Source organism: Ambystoma mexicanum, chromosome 6q, assembly GCF_040938575.1.
Source record: "Ambystoma mexicanum isolate Mex_15411 chromosome 6q, UKY_AmexF1_1, whole genome shotgun sequence".
NCBI lineage: Eukaryota > Metazoa > Chordata > Amphibia > Caudata > Ambystomatidae > Ambystoma > Ambystoma mexicanum.
Genome location: NC_090937.1, coordinates 1,597,501,490 through 1,597,525,514, shown reverse-complemented (window position 1 = coordinate 1,597,525,514; position 24,025 = coordinate 1,597,501,490). Strand labels below are relative to the sequence as shown.

Genomic DNA, 24,025 nt, shown 5'->3' with positions numbered 1-24,025 from the left:
CCCCTCGACAGAACCGGTACCACCACGACCCTGAGCGTGGGACGGCTGAGGAACGTACCTCACCGACAAGTCCTTCAAAGAGGATCTCTCGATTCTGTCAGTGCTGGAATTAGCCCCAAGAAGAGGAACCTCAGGTTGTAACCCGGGACGAATAGCTCCCTCAAGAGGGGCCTTGTGCCGTGACTCAGTGTGGAAAGCTCCAGAAATGGAGACCTCAGGGCGTACCCTGGTATCCGTGTGGAAAGCTCTAGAACCCCGGTAACCAGAGCCACAGAAGAACTGGGCTGAACTTTAGCACTCAAACGGTGAACCTCGGAACAGTGTCTGTTTTTGGCAGGTCTGTTGCAGGAACCCTAGGAGACCACTCCGGTGCGCCTATTAGGCCCTTTGTGAGGCACCTCAGGGGTACCCCTGGTGACAGAGCTAATCGAGCCCCTCCCAGTCAATGAAGACCCCGGGAAGGTGTCCCCTGGCCGGGGTGCCCTAAAAAGTAAAGAACTTACCAGGCATTTCTTCTTTTCATCGATGAAAAGCTGTAAATGAGGTGGAGGAACACAATGAAACACTTCCTCCCACTGAAGAAGACGCAGTGCCTGGACGGAGAGGGAATCGCAATAGAAGCAAGAATTCCAGTGATGCTCCGGGCCTAGACACTCCAAGCAAACAGAGTGGGGATCTGCATTCGCGAAACAACGTTCACACGAAGAACAGGACATGAATCCCAGAAGTTCCGGCATAGATTGAGGACTAGATTACCGTGGAACCCAGAGCCGGAAGGAAGGATAAAGGGAATAAAAATAAAAATTCCCGGTGAAGCTAGTGCGTCCAGTCCAGACGCCACAGAGAAAAGGACTGAAGAGCGATGCGCGGGGCGGAGCTCAGGAGGGTGAGGTTACGGCCACGTGCGGTACCCCGAGCAAATATAAAAGGATAAAAATTCAAAATTGTTATGCTTTTAAACAAAAGTGCTCCGGTCCAGTCCCGAAGGACGGAATGTCCCACAAGTATGGAGAAAAGGGGAAGGGACGTAGGATTATATCACATTGGGGTCACCTTTAGACGCGGCTGTTCCACATGTAGTGGTGGTTTTATTACTGAAAACAAAAACTCAGCACATTTCTGTCTCGAGAGCGAGCAAATAAGAAATTCTTTTACCAAACTCTTCAAACATTTTCTTGAATAGATGCTCAGTTCTGTAACCGGCATCTTTGTTACCTACCCCACATGAGGGAGAGCCATACAATTTCACCCCACACGACTCTGTATATGTGACAGACTGCCTTGTAATGCCTCGTACAGATCTCTCCAATGTACCACTGCCCAACCCAGATCTCGAGTACTTTGTTGACGGTCTTGTTTTAGAAACTAAATGGGCAGGTAGTCACAGAGTATGCAGTATATGAGCCCAGAGAAGTAGTGGAGATTGCCAAACTGCTGCAGGTGACTTCAGCACATGTCACTGAATTAGTGGCCCTTAAATGAAGTTGCCAAGCCGCAGCTCAGCAATTTCATCACTTTAACTGGTACACCCATAAAGAACAGTCAGTATGTACTGACCTCTTTTAGATGCCATCATACTGTCAGAGCGAATTGCTGTCATCAAGTGTGCCATCCACCTGGAACTATATGATCCTATTAGCTGTGGGAACGATTTGCTGATCGAACTGCGAAAATTGGCTGCCACCTTAGAGGGCAATTAGATGTGTACATCTTGCTGGTGCAAACAGTGCAGGGGGAAACCCCATGTAAACATTAGAAGACATTGGGCCTCATTACGAATGTGGCGGTAAGGCAACAACGGCGCCGGTCAGACCAAACGTGCAGAGAGGCACCCATGAGCAGAACGTGTGATTGCGCCGGCACCGTTATTAACGGTACAGGTGCAACCATGCCCATGACCCCCATTCAGCCAATATGGGGCAAAATGGGGATCGGGAGCCCGGCAATACCGGCACCCGCGAATGGGCGATTACCGGCCAATTCATCTCGTAATGGCCCGGTAATGGCCCATTCGCGGGTGGCCGGTAGCGATTTTGGCGGTAGCCGTGCCCTCAATAAGGGCACGGCTACCGCCAAACTCGTAATGAGGCCCATTGTGCATATGCAGGAGAATGCGCCGCTGGATGAAAAACATAAGTGGATCAGAAAGGGTTGCCGGTTGCATGAGGTCTCTCTGTGGAGAGATGAGCAGGGTCGGTTGGTGGCCTTAAAAATACTAGTGTCACTTTTTATCAGGATGTATCATGGAAAGGCACATGTTGGTAGGGATAGGATGACAATGCTAGTGGGACAATCTTGTTTGCACTAGAGCTTACCATCATGGCTCAGGAATACTGTTAAAGATGCATAACATGTTTGCAGAATAACGTGGGGAAAGTATGCTGGTTAGACTAAGGGCACACCCTCCACAGTATGGCCCATTTGTGGGGTTACAGATTGATTTTCAGGATTGGTGGAAGCTCATCCTTGTAGAAAGGCAGATGCAGTGACTGTCATAAAAATATTGATTCAGGAATTTGTGCCTAGGTTTTAGATACCTATATGTATTAACAGCGATTAGATTAGAACCCACTTTGACAATAACATCGTCAAAACACTGATGTCCACTTTGAAGAATCAGCATAATTTGCATTGCTTTCACCACCCCTAGTCAGCAGGGGCAGTTGAGAGACGAAATGGGGAATAAATTGGCTAAATTGGGCCAAGAGACAGGGTTGAAGTGGCCAGAAACTCCCCCAGTTATGTTTAGCATGAGAAGTACACCAGCCAAAAAAAAAGGGGTTGAGTCTATATCAAATACTCTATGGACGCCCTATGAGATAGCCTGTATCACCACCAGTGAAAACTGTATCTGATAATGATTGATTGTTGGAATATGTAAAGATATTAATGTCTTCTGTCAGTCTCATTCACAACCAGGTTCGAGCTGCGCTGCCACGGGAACCAGACTCTCCAGGTCATTCCTTACAACACAGTGACAGTGTTGTGATAAAGGTCCACCAAAGGAAGACAGCTTTGGGCCCCAAGTCGAAGGTGCCCTAACTCATCCTACTCACATCTAATTCAGCTGTAAAGGTTCTGGGGCACCAAAATGGGTGCATATGAGTCGCTGCAAATGGGCAGTAGCCACTGCAGCGTATTAAGTATTGTTTGGCTGATGTACTTATTTGTGCTAGCTTGCACAGATATAGTTGTAGGAGAATATGACTGTGTTGTACAAGCCATTCTAACTATGAGAAACTTGACTAACGTTGTGACATCAGTGATGTCAGGGCTTGGCCGTGGTATCAGAAACGCTGGAGAGTACATTGGCAAGGGGGAACATGTGATCTAAATGGAGCCCTGAAATGTGGGGTGGACCTGTAGTTGGGATTTATACCACGGCCAGCAGAATGTCCAGTAGGGGAAGTTCCATTTCTCTGTGAGGTTCTACTGAACTGGACGAGTGATGAAGATTATTTGAATGTTCTGGACTCTGAATGGGAAAAGCCCACAGGGAGGCCCTAACCTTAATAGAGAAAAAAGTGCAACCACTAACATACCTACCACAGTAACTGAAAAACCGACTGTATTGTATACATAGCCTTCACATGCTTCGGATCTAGTGTATTACTGGCACTGTTCTTTTTACTAGGAGAAGAAACAAAATGATCTCTAAAATCATCTATTGGTATAAACAATGTACAGGAAGCACAGTGGTGACAGCACAGAGAGAACTTGGTGGTAATGGAAGGGTAGTTCCAGACGTGGTAAATGTGCCCAGAGTGTTGGTGCCTGGGCATTGTGAGATGGAAGACCTCAGTGCGGTTGTAGGTAAAGGGAAAGAACGTCCAGTATGTTTGGAGTGCTATTTACTAACGATAGTAGATGGGAAAAATAGTACCAGGTCGGTGAAGGTGTCCTCGAATTTTAAGGATGCCTAGTGCCATTTCGCAGACAGTCTAGAGAATAGAAAGTGTACTAAGATTCAGCATTTGCTGTCACCAGAGATGGAGATAGGAGAATGTATGAGATTTACCCAAGTGTATATTCAACGGTTGTGATATAAAACTTTGCTGAATCCAGATAAAGCCTGATACAGAGATATAGTATTAAATAGCTACGATGTTGTTTACTGTTCCTTTGTCCGCTTTCCAGGTGACTACCCATTATCCTAACTGCACCAGGGGGGCTGGAATTCGGTTGGCTCAGCAACAAGAGGAGTTGTCGGATGATCGACAGAAAAGGGAAGTATTAGATCAAATGTGGAGTGGTGGTAATACTACACTTGCAACCTGGAGTGTATATAAAGGCACATATTTAGAGTATCAAATAGACAGACTTGCGAAGGCCTCCGGGCTCATATCTGGGGCAGAGCTGACAGGTAGTGAGGCACGGATTGGTAAGCTCCACTTGATAGGATCCTTCAGTCAGCTTACAAAGGATCCCTGTAGAAAATGATGGACGGCGTGCTAGGGATATGACGTGTGAAGAGGTGCACGATTATCTGAATGGCCAACTGATGTCGACCAGAGAAGATGTGCGACACAACAGCTGACTGCGAACATTGAAAAAAGATTCTGGGATTTCTGAACTCCTATGACAATGGAGAGACTTCTGGAAGTACAGTGGTTGATACTGCAAAGATAAAGAATTCTTTTTTACAGCACACGGGCCAATCAAAGGACTTTGGGCGCTGGCCAGCAGAAAACAGCCCGCTCCATGGGCAGGATGTAGCTGGGAACTGGTGAACCACCATGGTATGGGAAATAAAACTACACAACAATGCCTCCCGATACCTGATCTCTGCCCTGTGGATGACCCCTGATTTGTGGTTTAGTCTTGGTTCTAATTGGGAGTTATGGCCTTTACAGCCAACTTTGCAAGGTTTGAGCAAATTAAGTGAGGGGCAGATAACGTTGGTCGGAAATAGAGTGTACTGGGAAGGTGTTAGGGAGAATTCTCATTCTATGGCTAATTTCCCGTACCTATAGAGTCCCCCAGCAGCTTTTCTGGATTTGAAGGGTTTGTTTCTTTTTCCTGCTAAGAGTGAGACTCTTTTTCCCACTCTTAGGCATTTTTGCTATGTATGTTCTAGGCTATTTTTGTGTTTAATGTCTATGGCATTTTCTCACCCCCATAGAAACCATCTTTACTCACATGTGTTACACAGCACCCTCAGTGCAGTGACACAGGGGTGTCGTAGCGACCCCCAAACATAGACTCCATACCCTGGGATTGACTACTGTCTCCCAGGGCGTGTAAAGTCCCACTTGACTTTACTAGTCAATTTTTATGAACTAAACCAGTACAAACCATCTTACTACGGAGGTACTGGATAGGGTTAATAGTTTTTCCCTTATGTTCATTTTCCAGAGGGTACCGTACAGTCCCTCTCTCAAAAGTTTGTGGCTTGTGGCAGTGGTTACTACCGTAAATATTCGACTGCGAATATTTCCCTATTGGATTTTCCCATTGTTCGAGGCTACCACTTTGTCTGACAGCCTCTAACATACCGCCGGTGCATTTTAAGATTAACTTGACTCCGGTAGGTTTTATTTGCCAGAACTTTAATATAACTTCTTTCTCGTGTCTTTCTCTAAACTCCTAACCCAGGTCGGTGATCCTTTGTTCGTCCTTTTGGCGGGCTTCTACCGAGAAGCCCTCCTTTCGGCGCCACTGAGTCTGGGGTGGGTCCATTATGTGGAAGGGGGAGTAGGACACCTGGACAGGGTTGCCTCAGTGACCCATGTCGCACTCTATCCTGATAGGCTGGAGGGTCTCCCGCCAAGATGACCACTCCATTGTGTGAGTGACAGCTAGGCTGTATGAATGGGGATCTTTTTGCATAAAAGCAGGGTCCTGAGGACTGGAAGAGCAAGACATCGCCACTGGAACTAAGAAGCCGAAGAGGAGAGAACTCACTGAACCACTGGTGAAGCCCTGCTGCAGCGGCTCACCACTTTTCTCCACACGACGAGAGAAGATCTTCATCTGCAAGAGCCTTCTTCCCTTGAGCTGGTGGGACCAACCAGTTTGCCAATTGCCTTCCCGGACCTGCCTTGGTCTAATCTCCCTTAACCACTACTCGGAGGCCGGATAGCCAGGCACCAGTCCACCCGGACCGCAATTTAAAGGAGCGTACCTTTTATTCGTCGGGCAGCACCGCGGCTGGTTTCATCCCTGGGCAGTGCAGTAACTCGAACCTTCTTCCACGACGAGAGCCTCTCTTCCTCTGCTGGATCACCCAAACTGCAGAAACTACCAGGAACAACCGGCACCGCAGGAGCCACTTCTTCATTTAAAGGCACATTGTTCCGCCAGGCCGCCCTTTCTTCGTGGTAGCACTAAAGGTGTTTTAAATCCTTTACCTACCTGTTGGGTTGGCCGCCGCTCTCTCTTAACATTGTCTTTTCAACTTCTGCACCCACCTTTTCAAATTCGTTAACCAAAGACTCGACTGCAGGTACAAGAACATTTTGCTCCTGGGCCCTTGCCCTGTACCACTGACTCTGGCAAAGGCCTACTGACTCTGGCTACATTTGTTAGACCTGCCTTCTTTAGAATGATTTTAATCTAGAACTGTGTGGTGCACCCATTTCTTACAACTACCCTTTCCTTCCCATTTTTAAACCTTATGAAATGCCATTTTGCTCAGTTTTCATTTAAGTATTGCCTATACTGATGCTCTGTCTTGCTTAAACTGGTCCACAAACATATGGGAAGTGTTGCTAGGGTGTGTAGGACATTATTTCTATATAACTTGTGCTTTCCCTCCCTTGTAAGGAATTGATAGAGTATCCCTTGTGTGTGGTTTTCACAGTGCCATTTTGCTCAGTTTTCACTCTGGTTCACTTGGTCTACAATTTAACTTGGGAGTGTGTATATTTTTCCTTTGACTTAATTTAACTTGCTTGATGACTGTGATACATGTGTTTTATTAGAAGTGTATAAAATAAATATATAACTACTTTTTAAATACAAAGCTTTGGTCAGTGTTTCCTTGTGCCATAGTACTGTAGGCCTATTGTGTAAACCCTGAATACTGCTCATCTCCCTCTTGAGATACGTTTGACTGCTCAGCCACAGCTACCAACTAAATCTTTGTGGTACAGGCTGATACCAAAGGGGATTTATTGCTCTCACCTGTAGTCTTAATCTTCTGTAGTGCTCCCTAAGGGAACTGCACAGGATTCTGCCTAACAGAAGGTGAAGCAGCAGGATATAGTTTTCTAGGGAGAAAGTTGTTTCGAGGAAAGGATCGATGTTTGTTTGTTTATTCATTTGTAATGCGCGCCAGACCCGAAGGTATCAGGGCGCAGAGGTTACAAGGATATGCACAACTTGGTTTACAGAATAAGTTACACATGGCAAACAGAAATAGAAATGTGGTACAGGTACAGTGAACAATTATGAATAAATAAATAAAACTGAGGAACAAGCGAAACAGGCAAGCTATGTGGAGGCAGTGAGTAGCATGGCTAGTCAGTAAAGCAAGTGGAGGGGCTAACGGGCCTTAGTGATCGTTTGACTTGAACTAGTTGATGTAGTTAAATCTAAAGTTCAGGTATGATTGCTCTTCTATAATTGAGGGTGGCAGGCGTTCCAAAGCTGGGCCGCTTTGACAAGGAAGCTACTGCCACCAATCTTCGAAAGCTTAAATCTGGGGATGGTGAGGCAGTTGGTGTTAGCTAGTCTCAAGGGTCTGACGGAGGTTCTTCTGCAGAATCTCTCCGTAAGATAACTAGGAGCGGCGTTGTTCAAGGCTTTATGTGTAAGAAACGCAGTTTTTAGCTAGATTTTATTGTAGGTCGAGAGCCAGTTGTTTTGGTTGTAGAATTAATTGCTTTGTCCAAGTCAGATGTGCATTTCACTATTCATACAAATCCTAAGCAGTTTACTGTTTCCTGCCCAGCTACAGAGAGGAGGATGGTAAAGGTGTATGTTGAATTTAGGAAGGTGTGGCCAAAGTTAGTGCCACAGAGATTTAAGTATTTAGAGGAAGTAGAAGAAGTGGTAAGGCATGTGACCGATGCAACCAAATGTTTGCAGGTTTTAGGGACGGTGTACCATGAAGAAAAGAATGATAGGCCCATTGTGCAGCCCCAATGTGTAGAGAGGGAGCTGTTTTATCAGTGTGAATAAAGAAGGGTTGAACAAGCCCTACATTAACACCACAGTATGTCTCACAGTGTTTTCACTTCTATCGCCAGGGGTAATTTGGTGCTATACGCAGTGCTGTCGACATTTAGGAGCTGTGGTAATGCAAAACAAATCCTCCAGCTCGCCTCCTCTTCAGTCAGCCCCAGACCTCAGCCCTGCCTTCGTCCTGCTAGAAATGCAGCAAGAAAGTGTGATGCTGCAGCAGGAATTGGGGAAATTGTTGCAAACACATGATGATGTATGTATTGCATAAGTACTGGGGTAGAGATGGTACACCAGCACTAACGAAAATCAGGAATGGACCATAGTTGGGGGAGGATTAGAATATAATTCCCAGTGCAAACGAAAAATAGGTGAATTTGAGATGCAGCGCAGAAGTAAAAGTAGATTAGTTGCACAGTTAGCGCAAACATTTCTGTGAACGATGATGACCCCCGGGAGGGGGAATAAGATTCATGTTGTAATAACACCAGGAAATTACAGTGATCATAAAGAACGGTAAATAATGATGTGGAGTCTGGGAACAGGGTTGGATATCATATTTATTATATATGAATCCAAGAGTTTTTTTTTGTTGAGTCGCAATGGACAATGGCTAGGGTGTTCCCCATTTGTTGACTTATGGCAATGTTTGCCCTGAGGGCTCCCTAAAAGGACATGCAATGTAGGACTGTTGAGGAAGCGCTTCCAGGGCTCTCGGGGCACTGGGTAGAGGGTAAAGGCCACCTCTTCCTCCATTTTGGATCATACTGGCCTAAACCAGGTCGGACAATGGGACCTTGTTCTCATCCAGGAATGTGTCTGGGGCAGTGACCCCACACCGGATATCGTCAGACTAGAGCGACTGACTCGGAAGAAGATGATTACGGGATGTCGGGAGATGAGGTGGAAACGGAAGATGGACTGCGGACAAAAGCAATGGATACTATTATTATGTCTTAGGGAAGATGGGAGGTCAAACAGATGTGATGTGTATTCTGAGTGTACAGACCATGAGGGACTATAAGGGGAAGGGAAACTGGAGGCGGATGGGGTTAGTTTCAGCGGTGCGCTGATAGGGTGCTATGGTTTTTATATGGTTTGCAAACCAGCAATAAAGGATGCCTTCATTTGACCATTTCCAGTACCACTTACGAGTCCCTTTGTTTCCTAAACTTTCATATTACCTTTTTTTTTCTTATTATTGTCCATGTTTTTATTGTATTTAGGTTGCTTGAATATCGAGCTTTGCAGTATTTTAAACTGAATTTGAATTCTGAGTTTTTTATTGATTGGTCATAAAAAGTCTTAATTGGCTATAGGATACAATACAAAAAGAATGTTTATGTGTGTGAATACTTGAGCCCCTCTCTCTAGGGCTCCTAAATCAATCACGGTGAGATTAAAACTATGCAATCAACAGTTAAAAATGTAATGTTAAAATCATCTGCTATAAACTCCATGTAAAAGGGAATAAACTAGACCAGTCAAGGTCACACTGAAGCAGCTGTGTTAAGCTTGGCAGGTGCCTGTTAGTTGTGTTTCCGGAGGCGACCTGCGACTGAAGATCGGCGTGAGACTAGAGAAATAAAGTTCCTTCTGGGAATACGCTCCTATAATCTAAACAATGAGAAAGGTGTCCAAAGAATACGGTGCTGCGCTCCAGCGGACTACGAGGTTGCTAATAGCAGCAAGCAATAAACTATGCAATCAACAACAGTTAATGTAATGCTAAAAACATCCACAATATATGTCATGTAACAGGAATCCACTTGACCTGTCAGGGTCGCAATGATGCAGGTCTGATACGGTCAGGTGCCTGTGAGTTGCATAATGTGAGGAATTTATGGTGGCAACAAGTAAGACAGACACAAGTGATCACAGTTCAAGGGTGTTTATTGAACAATGAATGCTGTATGAATGTTGTAAAAACGTCTAATCTAATCCTAAATCTAAAATGGGAGCAAGCATCGACCATCAAATGAAAAATAAGGCAGTCCTAGTGGCGTTGTGTCAAATAAAAGGGCCAATACTAAGAAACCTATTGCCAAACCTTACACCTAATACAAAAAAGGGTGTGAGATAGTTCTCAAGAAAAGAAAGAAGTGTTCACAAATAATATGCCAGGATGCAGTAGCCTGGGTCACCCTTCCCCATGTTTTGAGCACAGGGTAAGGTGGGATCTTTTTTTTATTATTTTTTATTTTAGCTTTTTTAAAGCGCTCACACAGACCGCAGGCATCGAGGCGCTGTTACAAGAATTTTTTTTGTGCATTTTAGTTATGTTTTTGTCTTAGTTGTGTATTTATAACGCGCTTAAATAACCCGAGGTTTTCTAAGCACGGACCTGGGGATCGAACTTGTGTTGCTTCGTGTCGTTTTGCTTCCAGGGTGAGCACGTTGCTGCTGAGCTATCCTCCCGGGATCTTGGAGCACAGTAGAGTGTCAGGCTTCTCCAGCATGAGACAACAGTTCTAATGGCAGCTCTCAGGACCGACAATGGCTAAGTCTCCTTGAGAGTCTCTTACCTTTGAGGATTCGAGGTCTTAAACTAACAAAAACAAAGGTTCCCTTAACAAATGAAAGCTTGTATCCAATGTTCGATGGGTGACAGCTTCACCCCTGGATCCCCCTCTTCTGGGCACTGACCCTTCTCAATTTTTTACCACGGTTTTGGGATGGCTTCAGCCCTGAGTGCCCCTCTTCTGGGCGCTGACCCTTCTCAATTTCAGCAGGATCTCCCTCTGTCAGGCTCAGACCCTTCTCCTCTATTTAGCGGGTTTCATTTCCCTTGGTTTCTCAATGTCTTTTCAAACAGTTCATAGTGGATATCCCTCGGCCGGGTTCACACACTGTTTCTCAGAACTTTAGACTTTACCCCTTACGTCAGCATCCCTAGGTCAGGCGCACTCTCGCCAACTTCACATTCACTTGAATTTGCGGGATTCACTTTTCTTGCTTTCTCATGTGGCGGGATTCACTTCCCTTGCTTTCTGCTTTCTCATGTGACGGGATTCACTTCCCTTGCTTTCACACACTTTGTAGATCAAAGTCTTTCGATTGTATAGTGATTTTACTAGACCTCCTGTATGACCACTTGAACCTCTTTTGGTGACTTTCCTACAGCCTTCTGGTACCTGTAGTGTCACTTAGACGGGGATCGACCAGAGTCTCTTGAATTAGCACCCACGTGGTACCAGTTTCCCTCTGCAGCTGGTTTCTCCTTAACACTTTTTACAGTTCCTCACACTGTTTATTAAACTTGGTTTAAACTTGCCACTTTGCGCTTCTCATTCAACACAGCCCAGTTTTTATCGGTTCTCCCCTCGACTCACTGGCTGTGTTGAACCGCTTGGCTTTCCTCTTCATTGCCTTAATGAGATTCTACTCATCGGCACACCCACTCCCTCCTTCCCTGCAGCTCTCTGGCCGGCCTCTCTTGGCCCTCTTCCTGCTCCTACCTGCAAGGCAAAAAACCTCGGGGTCATCTTCGACTCCACACTCTCCTTCTCTCCTCACATATCTGACGTCTCTAAGAAGTCACACTACCAGCTGCACCTCCTCAGAGGTATTCTTCCTTTCCTCTCCTTCCCCCAGAAGCTCACTGTCACCCTGGTTCTCTCGAAGCTGGACTACTGTAACAGCCCCTATCTAAATCTGCTGCCTCTACTCTCCGCCCTCTGCAACTCATCCAGAACAGGACTGCGAGACTTGTCCTTGGCCTCAAGCCCAGGGACCGTATCTCTCCAGGATTGAAATCTCTACACTGGCTCCCAGTGGCTCTGAGGATTAAGTTCAAAACCCTCTGCATTGTCCACAAGTCCTTCTGGGGCCTGGGGCCTAAATACCTTCAACTCTCTTTTCCTAAATATCTTCCATCTCAGGCTCTTCGCTCATCCGCCTCCAACTCCCTCAGGGTCAGCCGCTTCTCTAAGCAACGAGCTGGGGGTAGATCTCTCTCCGCGGCAGGGACCTCCCTCTGGAACAACCTTCCTGCCTCCCTGAAACTTGAAGAGAACTATCTCCGGTTCGGGAAGCACCTCAAAACCTTCCTCTTTGCTTATGCTTTCTCTCCCCTGCTACATTCATGACTGAAACTGCACTGAATCTGCAACTGGGCCACTCTCACCGATCTTGGTCCTTGGCCCAGCCACTCTCCACTTGCACTGCCTCCCTGGAAACCCCTGGACTGCGGGACTGTCTCTGTATCCCTACAGCCCCCCTTCCCAGCACTTGTCTGCACTTACCTTGCACTTGCCACCAGCTGGCCCTATTATTTATTTTTTATTCTCCTTACCCTGTACTGCACTTCCCCCCCTCCCTTTCCCCTGCACTTTTCCCTTCCCTCTACCCTTGCACTTGCGCGATCTGAATGACACCTGGCCTAGTAGGATCGTTGTCTGTCTTCCCCTTGTTCCCCCTCCCTGCCTCGTCGTGCCTTGAAACACTTGTGTATAGGCACGTTACAAACGCCATATCATATCATTGGAGTCAAGGCTGGTACCATGGTCGCGGGAGCTTCCCTCGCTTCTGCTTATCGGCATAGGCTTGCCCTGTGTACAGCTGACATCTGCTGCAAGAAACTTGTGATATTGTTCTGTGTTTTAAGCTTTCTTCCTCGAAGGTTCTCTGGCTCTGGGACAAAACCGGCAAGGTCACTTCTCTCCACACCACTCGCTTGATTCCTGCCGCCTTTCTCCTTCTCTTGAACTGCTGCGCATGCTTAGCCGTCTCGTCGTGCTGTCTACCGTGCTTGCCTTGCTCCACCTATGCTCTCTTGCTCCACCTTTTACCCCGAGGGGAAAGGAAGGGCCGTCAGGTGTGTGTGATTTAAGTCAATTGCCTGACCCTTGTGTCTGGACATGTCAGGTAAACCATTTTATTACAAGTCCGTTGTGCAAAGGTGTTTGTGCCGGAAAAGGGAAGGGTTGGAGTGTCAAAGTATCCTACAGGATCGGAACGGAAAGAGGTGTCACATGGTATTATAGCCTTTGCATTTGGGGTGATCTCGGAAAGTTAGTTTTGGGAGGGTTTTTGAAACAAACGAGAATGACCAGAGTTCTTATTGTGACCTGAATATGGGGGATTGTGGGAATGTTAGTGAGTTGTCAAAACAGCCTGGGAGTTCGGAAAGTGACAATCAGACGGACGGGTTTGGTAGGGTTCTTGATGCAGATGGGAATAACTGGGATTGTGAAATAAACCAGGGGTTTATGGGAAATGTATCTAACCCAAGTAGAGCAGGAGTTCGGAACAGAATAACCTGAAGGATGAGGAGAAGAATGAATGTGAGTAATCAAGTAGAAAACAGGATTGCTTCTGTATGGAGGGGGGGGGGTCGATGGATTTGTGTAGGAGAGATTTAATGGGAGGAAGGGGGGCAAATGTTGCACAGCCCATGAAGGTCTCAAGGATTTTACCCTCCTCTTCTCCTTCCTCGATAACATACCACGTCTCCCTTTGGGCATTCTCCTGAGCATAACCCTGGATTACCCTACCCAGGTGATCTTTCCCTGCTTGTTTGCCTTCAAAGTTGGCATAAGAGAGGAGTAGTCCTTTCGTGGCCACCTGAATTAGGGGTTCCTGGGATCTACTTGGGAGAATACCCGCAGGTTTCTCGCAATAGTCACAGGGAACCCACAAAAGAACAACACCTGTGTGAGAGTAGGAAAATGTAGTTTCCGGGAGTAAGCCTTATGATTTAAACAATGTGGAAGGTGTCAGAAAAGAATACAGCACAATGTGCCTACAGACCTGAAGGTCCGTAATAGCAGCAAACAAAGATACAAACTATGCAATGAACAACAGTTCAAAATGTAATGTTAAAAGCATCTGTAATAAATTGCATATAACAGAAATCAACTAGACCTGTCCTGGTTTACCTTAAGTGCCTCTGTGAAGCCTGTGGGGCATCTGTTAGTTGAGTAGTCATGGGCGACCTGCGACTGAAGCACAGCGTGAGAGTAGGGACATGCAGTGCATTCCAAGAGTAAGCTCATATAATCTAAACAATGTGTAAGGTGCCTGAAAAGAATACCTAATAACAGCAAACAAAGATAAAAACTATGCAATCAACAGGTTAAAAATGCCATTTTAAAGCATCCACATAAATTTGATGTAACAGGAATCAACTAGACCTATCCTAACAAGCACTGTTCAGAATGAATTATTGACTATCGTACCGCCATAAGACACCATAAAACAAAAAAACCCCAAAATATCTTATGATTGAAATCAAGATATTAAATGTACAAACAATAATGACTATCCTTCTGCAATTAGATACCGTGTAAAACAAAAATACTGATAAGATCTATTGAATCCACGTGAGATTTTAAATGTACAAAAATGAATGTCAAACATCGATCTTCAATTTGCAGCCGATAATTCAATGGCTGCAAGTCGAGACATTCCCTACACATTACTAAAGCTGAACAATTTAAACTACGAGATCTTTGGGGTGAAATGAGTGAACAGTCACCTTGCTTCTTAGGAAAAAATACTCACCGCAGTAACTTCTGTACTCCTAGTCCATAGTACGCTTTCCTCCATACGTGTGAGGGTTATTTTGTTCTTCGGGACGGGACCAGAGCATTTTGTTGCACCATAAGAAATGTGATTTTATGTCTCAAAACATCTAAACACATTTATAAAGCAACATTTATAACTTTTAAATAAATATCGACATGCCTTTTACATTGTTCATATTATGTACACTCAGACTGTGTCTATAGTCTGTGACTGCCATCTAGTGGCCCTTTTGATCATTTAGAATTGTGGTTTTGTGCCTTTTAAATGTCTTTTCAGTAACTTTTCCCTCTGACCATATTAGTTTATACTTACTTTTGCCTTGCTAATACTATTTTACGGGGTCCACCCCCCAGTAATCGCCGGACCACTTATAGCTGTCATACTTCTTTTCATCCTCCCCTTTATACTATTTTTAACTGAAGTCTAATTTGATTTTTCCCCAATTAAACTCAAACCTGCATCAATTTATAATTGCCTATATTTTGTTATTTTTTTATTCTGCCAGTTTTTCACCCTCTATATTTTTGTATTGCATTATTTTTACCCCTTCATTTATTGTCTCTTTCTTTCTGACTGCAATGTAATCACTGGTTACCCAAAAAATATCCTGTTCTATTTTAATGTCGCTGGCCCAAGTGCATGCTCGGCCACAGGCTCCGCCTCCCCAAGCCTCTCCTCTGGGCTTCGTACCCTAGCCCTTGTTTAACTAAATAAGGATATTTTAGGGAGATGGAGGGAGCGCGTATGGAGGAAAGAGGACAATAGATTAGGAGTACAGTTGTCACTAAAGTGAGTAACTTATATATTGTGCATTTGTTAAAGTGCTTATACAGCAAGAAATTGTGTTTCAAACCGCCCACAGGGCAAAGGGAGGGGACATGGGACAAAGGCAATAGAATACAGTGGTCCTACTAGGCCTTGTGAGCATTTGGATCGTGCAAGTGCAGAGAGAACGAGGGGGTGGGGGGCGCGGTAAGTGCTAAGGAGATTCCCCGGGGGTGGATGGGAAGTGCCAGGTAACGGTTAAGTGCTAGGCAGAGGTCACATAGTAAAGAAAGAATCATTATCTGCCGATACAAGTGCAGTCCTGTGAGGGAACACAGTCCAGTGGGTGCCCACGGGCAAGTGCTGGGAGCAGGAGAGGCTGCAGGCGATGACCCAAGAGGACACATAAGGGCCAATGCCACCAATCTCAGCGACTGGGGGATTTAGCACTGGAGGGGGAGGGCGAAGGAGGAGGTAAAGAGGAAAGCCTTGAGGCGCTTCTGGAATTTGAGGAGATCCGGCTCAAGACGGAGAGGGAGGGGGAGACTGTCCAAGAGGAGGAAGGCAGCCGAAGAAAGATATTGGCCCCCAGCTTGCTGCTTAGAGAAGCACTTGACACACAGAGTTGGAGCTGGAGGAACCTAAGGACCTGGAGGAAGAGTATTTGATGAGAGCAGAATGTAGATAGCGTGATCCCTAGGCCTAGAAAGCCTTATTTATTTTCAAATTTCTTTATTGGCATTTATATAATAAACAGTTGCATCATAGCATTGTGCGATCACAGTGGTATAAGTCAGGGTTAAACAAAAGTAGGCCAATTAGAAATTAACAGTTAAACAGAAACAGCAAAACATAAACAACATTAACAAGTCTCCGTATGGTCAGTAATGTAAGCAACGTGGGGAGGTCAGGCAACAAATGAGTTCAGGTTAGGGACTGCGCAGGTATTCTGTGTCAGATAGCGTGTATCAATGGGGGCAAGTTTCTCAAGGGGGTTTATTGTCATTGGGGGGGTTAAGTAAGGCCCAGGTGAGAGTTTTCCAGGCGGAAAGTGCCAAGCTCGTGTCTTCGGGGGATGTGGTAACACCATCCTCCCAAGCTGAGGTTTCTGCCCCTATCCAGCGCTCCAGTTCGTTACGCCATACCTGGTATTGTGGGCCTCCAGGTCGCTTCCAGGCCATAGCAATGGTCCTTTTGACCAGAATGCATACCAGGTCCATGAGCTTAACTGAGTGTTTGAACTTGGCCAGTCTGGGATACGTTCCAAGAAGGCACTCTTTTGGGGTCCACTCATATCTGGTCATGCCTGCCTCGCTACAGAGGAGTTCCACTCTCGCCCAGAGTTGTCGGACCTGGACGCATCCCCAGAACATGTGTAAAAGATTTGCTTCATCTCTGCCGCACCAAGGGCAGTTGTGTTGGGGTAGCTCATATATTTTGGCTATTCTAAGCGGTGTCAGATACGAGCGGTATAACATATTAAGCTGAATCAATTTAAATCTAGAGTTTCTAGATACCACGTTGGGAAACGCTAGTGCTCTACCCCATTCAGCTTCAGACAATTCGTGTCCCAAGTCTCCTTCCCATTTGAGCTTGAGATCCCGACTGCGGGGATTGGGCCTATCGATTAGGTGACTGTATATACGGGACACAGGCCTCCATCCATCTCCCAAACTATATAGGTGTGTTATGAAGGGGTCAGTTTCAGGTTCTTCTGGCCACGCGTCACATTTGGTTCGAGCAAATTTACGGATCTTTAAGTACCAAAGGAATTGGACAGCCGGGACGCCATCGACAGATTGCTAGGAGGAGAAATCACGGAAGTAGCCCTCGTTATATAGGTCCCCCCAAGTGTACACTCCCAGCCTTTCCCAGTATCTAATGGAAGCAAGGTCTACAGAGTTCTGACACAGGTCGGCAAGGAGCGGTATGTCCGGAGTGTTTCTATGTTTCAAGTGGAGAAGAATTTTAACCCTTTGCCATATCTGACGACCCAGGGCAGCTAAGTATGGAATCCCATTCACAAGACGTTGAGGGGCCCAAATGAGTTCGTTTAGCCTGATCGGAGCAGTTGAGCGTTGTAAAAGCATTGTTTCGGGGGTGTCATCATCGGCTAGCCATTTAGCCACGAAGCTTAGTTGGGCAGCCAGGTAGTATCGTTCCAGATCAGGGAGCCGAATGCCTCCCTGCTCATAGGGTAGGGTCAGCGTGGATAATGCAAATTTGTGCCTACTAATTCCCCACAGGAAGTCTTTAAGTATCTTCCCCAAAAGGCGAAAGAAGGGAGTCCTAATATAATAAAAAATGTTTTGGAAACCATAAAGAAATCTGGGGAGAACAATCATCTTGATGATGGAAGCCCTACCCATCATGGATAGGGGGAGGCGAGCCCAAAACCTAATCGACTTGCGCAGGGGAGGCAGCGCCGCAGCCGTGTTATTGACGTGCATAAGTTCGGGCGTGTGATAGATATTAATGCCCAGATAGCGGAACGTGATGGGGCGCCAACTTATACCTAGCGAGGGGAGGTCATCGACGTGTGTGTTTTGGAGGGCACCCAGCGGAAACAGACAAGACTTATGTCTGCTGAAGTGTATGCCTGATACCTTGGCAAAGTTGCCGAGGACCTCCAGCATGGTTGGGACATTCAACTGCGGGTCCCTCACATAAAGGAGGACATCATCTGCATACAAGGAAATTATGTGGTCCACCCCGTCTAGCCTTATACCAGCATCGAAGAATTGTTTCCTAAAAAAAATGGCGATGGGTTCGAGCCCAAGTATACATAGCATAGGGGAGAGCGGGCAGCCCTGCCTTGTGCCCCTTTGTATGTCCCATGCCGTGGAGATGAGCCTGCCAGATTTTACTCGTGCTCGTGGTTTAGTGTAGAGAACTGTGATCCATCTGACAAATCGTTCTCAGAAGCCAAACTCCCGAAGCACCGCAATCAGCCATTCCCAGAAAATAGAATCGAACGCTTTGATGGCGTCCAATGAGAGCAAAGCATAGGATTCCCCTACATGAGTGGAATGTGATAATACATGTTGTAGCCTACGAAGATTGGCAGTGGTGTTGCGACCCGGCACAAAGCCGCTCTGGTCAGGGTGCACCACTTCTCCGATCACCCTGGACAGCCGCTTAGCCAGAATGGTTGTAAGGATTTTAACATCATAATTGAGCATCGCAAGAGGGCGATAGGAGTCACAGTCATCTGCAGGTTTACCTGGCTTGAGGAGCGGAACCACCAAAGTCTCACGCATACTCTCAGGCAGGATACCCGACTCGTAGGCTTCTAGGAACACCTCATGCAGCAGCGGAGTCAATTCCGGCTCGTAGGTTTTGTAAAATTCAGCAGGTAGCCCATCACTGCCCGGGGCCTTACAAGTGGCCAGCGACTTGATGGCATCGGTTATGTCATCTATGGTGATATCAGCATCCAAAGCCTCCTTATGTGACAGCGGGAGTAGGGGCAGGTCAATTTCATCCAAGGTGTTTTAAATTTCCTCAGGGGGCACCATGTCATTATGGGAGTATAGTTGGGCATAAAACTGCCCGAAAGTGTCATTAATTTCATGTTGGGTCAGATGTAGCGTGCCATCAGCATCCCTTAAGGCTGTGGTCGAATGTTTAGGGTGTTCTTTCCTACACAGCCAGGCGAGCAGTCTACCAGGTTTATCAGCGTGGGCGTGTGCTTTATTGGTTCTGGTGATGTAATCGAATTTGGCCAGTCTGTCCCAGGCTTCCTTGCAGGTGGCCCTAGTATTGGCAAGCCTGTCTTCCTGCGGTTGGGGGTCCAGGGTGTTGGATTCTAGCTGTTCTATTTCAGTTTCTAGTAATTCAAGTTCAGTTCTTAGGCGTTTCCTCATTCCTCCCGCCTTTGCTATGACCTCTCCCCTTACAACCACTTTGAGAGCATCCCAGACTGTGCTTAGGTGGTCAACACTGTCTTTATTCTCACGAATGTAGTTCTCTAGGGATTCCCTGAGATCTTCCCTGAACTCCGAATCTTTAAGTGCCTCGGTGGGCATCCTCCATGTAGGTATAGGAGGTCTGGGGCCAGTGATGTTCCATTCAATTACCAGGGGAGAGTGATCAGAGATGGTGCGGCCCAAGTAATTGGAAGAAACAATCTGGGGAAAGCTTTCTCTGCCGGTAAAGAGGTAGTCAATTCTGGTGTGAAGATTATGTGGCGAGGAGTAGAAGGAATAGCCTCGATCCCCTGGGTGTTGCTCCCGCCAGATGTCTACCAGGTCTAGGCGGTTCAGCATGACATTCATAGCGGTGGTAGCGGTCGACGGGCCCCCCATGGGAGGAGCAGATCTGTCAAGCACAGAGTCACTGACGCAATTAAAGTCGCCTCCCCAGATAAGGAATGTGTCTCTATACAGTGTAATCTTTGTGTACAACATAGCGAGGTGCGCAGGGATATTGTTGTTGGGGAAGTATGAATTGACAATACATATCTCTGTTTGTTCAATGTGGCCCCAGAGTATCACGTACCTTCCTTCCGGGTCCTGTTCAGCTTTTATAAGCTGGAAGGGGATGTGAGGGCTGATCCAAGTGAACACCCCTCTTGCGAATTTAGAATAGGCGGACCCGAACCCCTGTCCACCCCAGTATGTTTGGAGCGTCGCGGTGGATTCCTTGGTTAAGTGGGTTTCTTGTAACAGGGCCAGCCCTATCTTCTTCCTGTGTAGATAGGATTTAACTCTGTTGCGGCGTAAGTAGGTACCCAAACCCCTCACATTCCAAGTGGCGATCTTAAGGCGTGTAGACATGATGGTGGCAGAAGAGTTGGAGCACTGAACTCACGGCAGTCTCATCCGTCTTCAAGCCAGCTTCGTGTGCTGAGCAATTGCCCCCTGGGTCGGCCGTCAGCAATGCGCATTGTAATCTTCCTGTTGACCATGATTGTTGTGTTGATGTATTAAACGGAGACTTATGAACAAATTTAACTTCCACTCGAACAGGTGGATCGAACATGAAAGATAACTGTGTGTTGCCCCCAGCAGCCGTTCTGGGAGGACAACGCTCGGGGGCTTCCGCTACCCATTGGCCGATCCGGGTCGTGAGGTGCGGATGTGGTGTTGGCCTTAGGCCAGCCATGCTTGGGGTGGGGTGGGTTGTGACAATGTCCGTGGGTAGTCCGTATGGCTCCCGTCCTTGAAAGAACTAATTGATCATTGCAGCAAAGAGATCTGTTTGTGATCAGCCGTTAGGCGCCAGGGCGTGTTCTTTTCCATCAGCCAAATTGTTGTGCTCCATCCACATAGTGGCTGCTGCCGGAGTCTCCATGAAGACAGCTTTGCCTTTGTATAGTATCTTAAGGCGCGAGGGGTACAGGAGCATGTATTTAAGATCAAGCTTCCGCAGTTGGGCTTTGACAGGTATGAATGAGTTCCTGGCGCGCTGCACTTGCGGGGTATAATCGGGGTAGATAACGATCTTGGAGCCATTGCGTCTAATCTCGCCTCCGTCCCTCGAGAATTTGAGGATCGTCTCTCTATCGCGAAAGTTTAAGATCTTGGCTATCATCGGGCGTGGGTGTGATCCCGGTGGGGGTCGTTTCTGTAGGGAGCGGTGGGCTCTCTCGACGGAGAATCCCTGTGTGAGCTTGCCAGCACCAACCTCTTGCATTAATAGGGACTCAATAAATTCCGTGGGGTCAGTACCCTCCATCCCTTCCGGAACGCCAAGGACTCGGATGTTACTGCGGCGGGCCCTTCCCTCTGCTTCCTCAGACCTCGCCTCGAGATGAGCCACTTGTTTCTCAAGTGCGATAACTTTGTGCTTTAAGTCCTTGGCAGTGTCTGTGGTATCCTGCAGATTTATTTCCACCGTGTTTATTCTTTCCGCTAAGTTGCGGGCATCTTGGCGGATGAGCTGCATGTCCACCTTAAGTTCATCTATCTTGGTCTCCATGCACGTTTGGAGTGTAGTAATGGCCTGCAGCACTTGGGCGTTGCTGGGGTCATCAACTGCTGCGGGGGGTTCCGTCTGTGTGGGGATCTCATATTGGCTGGGCTGTTTAGGTTTAGCCCCTGAGAACGAGTCCATAATTGTTGCACCCCTGTTTTTGTTTCGTGAAGTGGACATTGGTCCCTCCTGGTGTTGTGATGGCAGATATGAGCCCCTGGACAGTGTGTAACAAGGTGAGCCTCACAGGTCAGCGTTATGCAATGATGCTCAGCGATACTCAGTGGTGGCACCGGAGAACACAGGGGGGTGCGATTAAGTATGCGCTCTTGCGCAGGGTATTCTCCCAGTTGGGCAATGGAGTGCTCTGCGATCTCTCAGCACGCTGGGTCACTGTCCTGTAACCCTGCTGGGCCCTGCTGTCTGCGGCACAGGCGAGTTCCTGCTCCCCGGTGTTGGGTTAGGGTCTTCGGGCCTTCCGGCTCGTCCGAGCGTGGACTGTTCCCTCTTCAACCGCTCGGTTGCCTATTCAGGGAGGGAGGAGGGCCCCATGCAGTTCGCTGCAACGACAGCGGCAGGGGTCCGCCAACGCCGCTGCTGCTCCGGCTCACGGAGCACCGCCGCACTCGCGGCGGCAGTTCACCGACGGGTCTCCCTCGAAGTGACAGCGGTCCACTCACCCCCTGTGTCTCCTCTGCAGCGGTCCGGGGCCTTGGATATAGCTCCGTTCGCTCCCCTGGGTAATGCAGAGGCTCTCCTGGGCGCTTGGGGGAGGGAGATCCAAGGGCGGCCGGTCCTGCGCTTGGTTTCCTCCCTGGGGTCTTTCCGCTCTACTCACAGGGACTTCTTCGCCGCGATGAAGGAGGCAGCGCCCGATGGGCCGTCTCCCCGCTGCCTCGCTGCCGGCTTAATCCGCTCTTCCTTCAGGGCTCGGCGCCGTCCGCCATCTTGTTTCTCCCGGGGGTACCAGTTCGGATGCTGTGTTTTCAGGGACGCCGGCTCCGTTTCTCCTCGTTCCTGTGCCGGGCAGGGCCAGAATCGCTTCCCCCACCGGAGTATAGGTTTGGATCTTGTTCAGATCAAAAATATCGATCGGATTAAGGATCTGGGCCAGGATCGAGACGGGAGCTCCTCACGGACACGTCTTTATGCCATCAGCGCTGGCCATGCCCCCCAGCCTAGAAAGCCTTATGGCTGATGCACAGGGATTTGAATTTGATCCTTGCAACAACCGGGAGCCATTGGAGAGATTTTAGGGCTGGAGAGATACAGTCCCTGGGCTTGAGGCTAAGGATAAGTCTTGCAACCCTATTATGGATAAGATGGAGAGGGCAGAGAGAGGAAGAGGGTAGATTAAGGAAAAGGCTGTTGCAGTAGTCCACCCTTGAGAGTACATTGCGCTTCTGGGGAAAGGTGAGGAAAGGAAGGATGCCTCTGAGTGGAGTTGGAACTAGGCCTCCTTGGCAAGGTCCATGATATTGATATTTTATTTGTATCATGCTCGTGCATAAGTGTTTCAGAGCACGACGAGGCAAGGGAGGGGGGAAAAGGGAGAACAAAACAGTGATTTTACGAGGCCCAGTGACATTGAGAAAATGTAAGTGCATGGGAAAAGGAAAGGGGAAAGTGCATGTGAGGGGGGAGAAATGGAAATTGCTAAGCAAGGTAATATACATAAATGAAATAAATAACTAAATAATAAAAGCAACAAAACAGTGGTAGTGCAGACAGCAAGTGGCAAGTGCTATGGTTAAGGCAACAGAAAGGGTGTGCCTGATAAGTGCAGAAAACAAAACAGGGGAGAGGGGCTGTAGGATTACACAGATACAGACCCTAGTGCAAGGGATTTCCAGGAGGCAGTGTGGGTGGGTGGCAGGGTGAGCAGGTACCTGGGCCGGAAAGTCAGAGGGTAAACCAGGTGCACAATGCCAAGACAGAACAGATCAGCAAAGAGGAAGGTCTTTAGGTGCTTCCAGAACCGAAGATGGTTCTCCCCAAGTTTGAGTGGCAGGGAGGCTGTTCCAGAGAGGCCCTAGCCGAAGAAAGAGATCTACCCCAGCTCGTTTCTTTGAAAAATGACTGACCCTGAGGAAGGTGGAGGAGCGAAGAGCTTGGGAAGGAAGTGTTTGACGCTCACCTGGTCTCTGCAGAGGCGTTGGGGCACAGTTGCAGCCCTCGCTGAACTTGAATCACCCCCTTCAGGCCTCTCCCTTAGTAGAAAAGCTGTGAGCGGTGGAACGTGGTGATACTGCTCCTGCATGGAGATAAGAGTGTGTGAGTGCACCAATCTGTGATTGTTGTACCTCTCGAACGCTTCAACCCAAAGTACGGTTTCTGTGAACATACGCCGGCCCATAAAGCTCACCTGTGAATTAAGGAAGATAAGCTCTCCGTCCTGCTACTTCTGGCAGGGGCGCGTTGAATGGGATCTAGTTCCTTCACTGACCCTGATAAGGATTAGTCCAGTCCAGCTGCAACTATGCTTCTCCTTATGATTGGTAAGTCTTTCTTGAGCTCTTGTGATGCTGTTTGTTCTGTTTAATGTCTTTATATGTTGCTCCTATTTATGCCAGCAATAATGTCTCTCTTTTGTTTTCTTCCCTTAGATGGAAATGCAGCCTCAATGCAGCCGTGAGACGCGGCCTGATGGAAGATGAAGGCAACCATCAGCAGGTAAGTGATGGTTTAAGGA

General features: G+C 47.4%; 1 protein-coding gene and 1 long non-coding RNA gene across 2 annotated transcripts in view; one reads left to right on the top strand and one right to left on the bottom strand.

Annotated features, from left to right (window-relative positions):
• Window positions 1-24,025, top strand: part of LOC138516882 (uncharacterized) — a 215,808-nt gene that overhangs the window by 28,009 nt on the left and 163,774 nt on the right. The gene's annotated exons all lie outside the window — the stretch shown is intronic.
• Window positions 1-24,025, bottom strand: part of LOC138516879 (E3 ubiquitin-protein ligase TRIM39-like) — a 753,998-nt gene that overhangs the window by 709,539 nt on the left and 20,434 nt on the right. Inside the window, exon 2 of the mRNA XM_069632328.1 lies at window positions 14,004-14,066. Within this exon, the coding sequence (XP_069488429.1) occupies window positions 14,004-14,066 (63 nt within the window). The remainder of the gene's footprint in view (window positions 1-14,003; window positions 14,067-24,025) is intronic.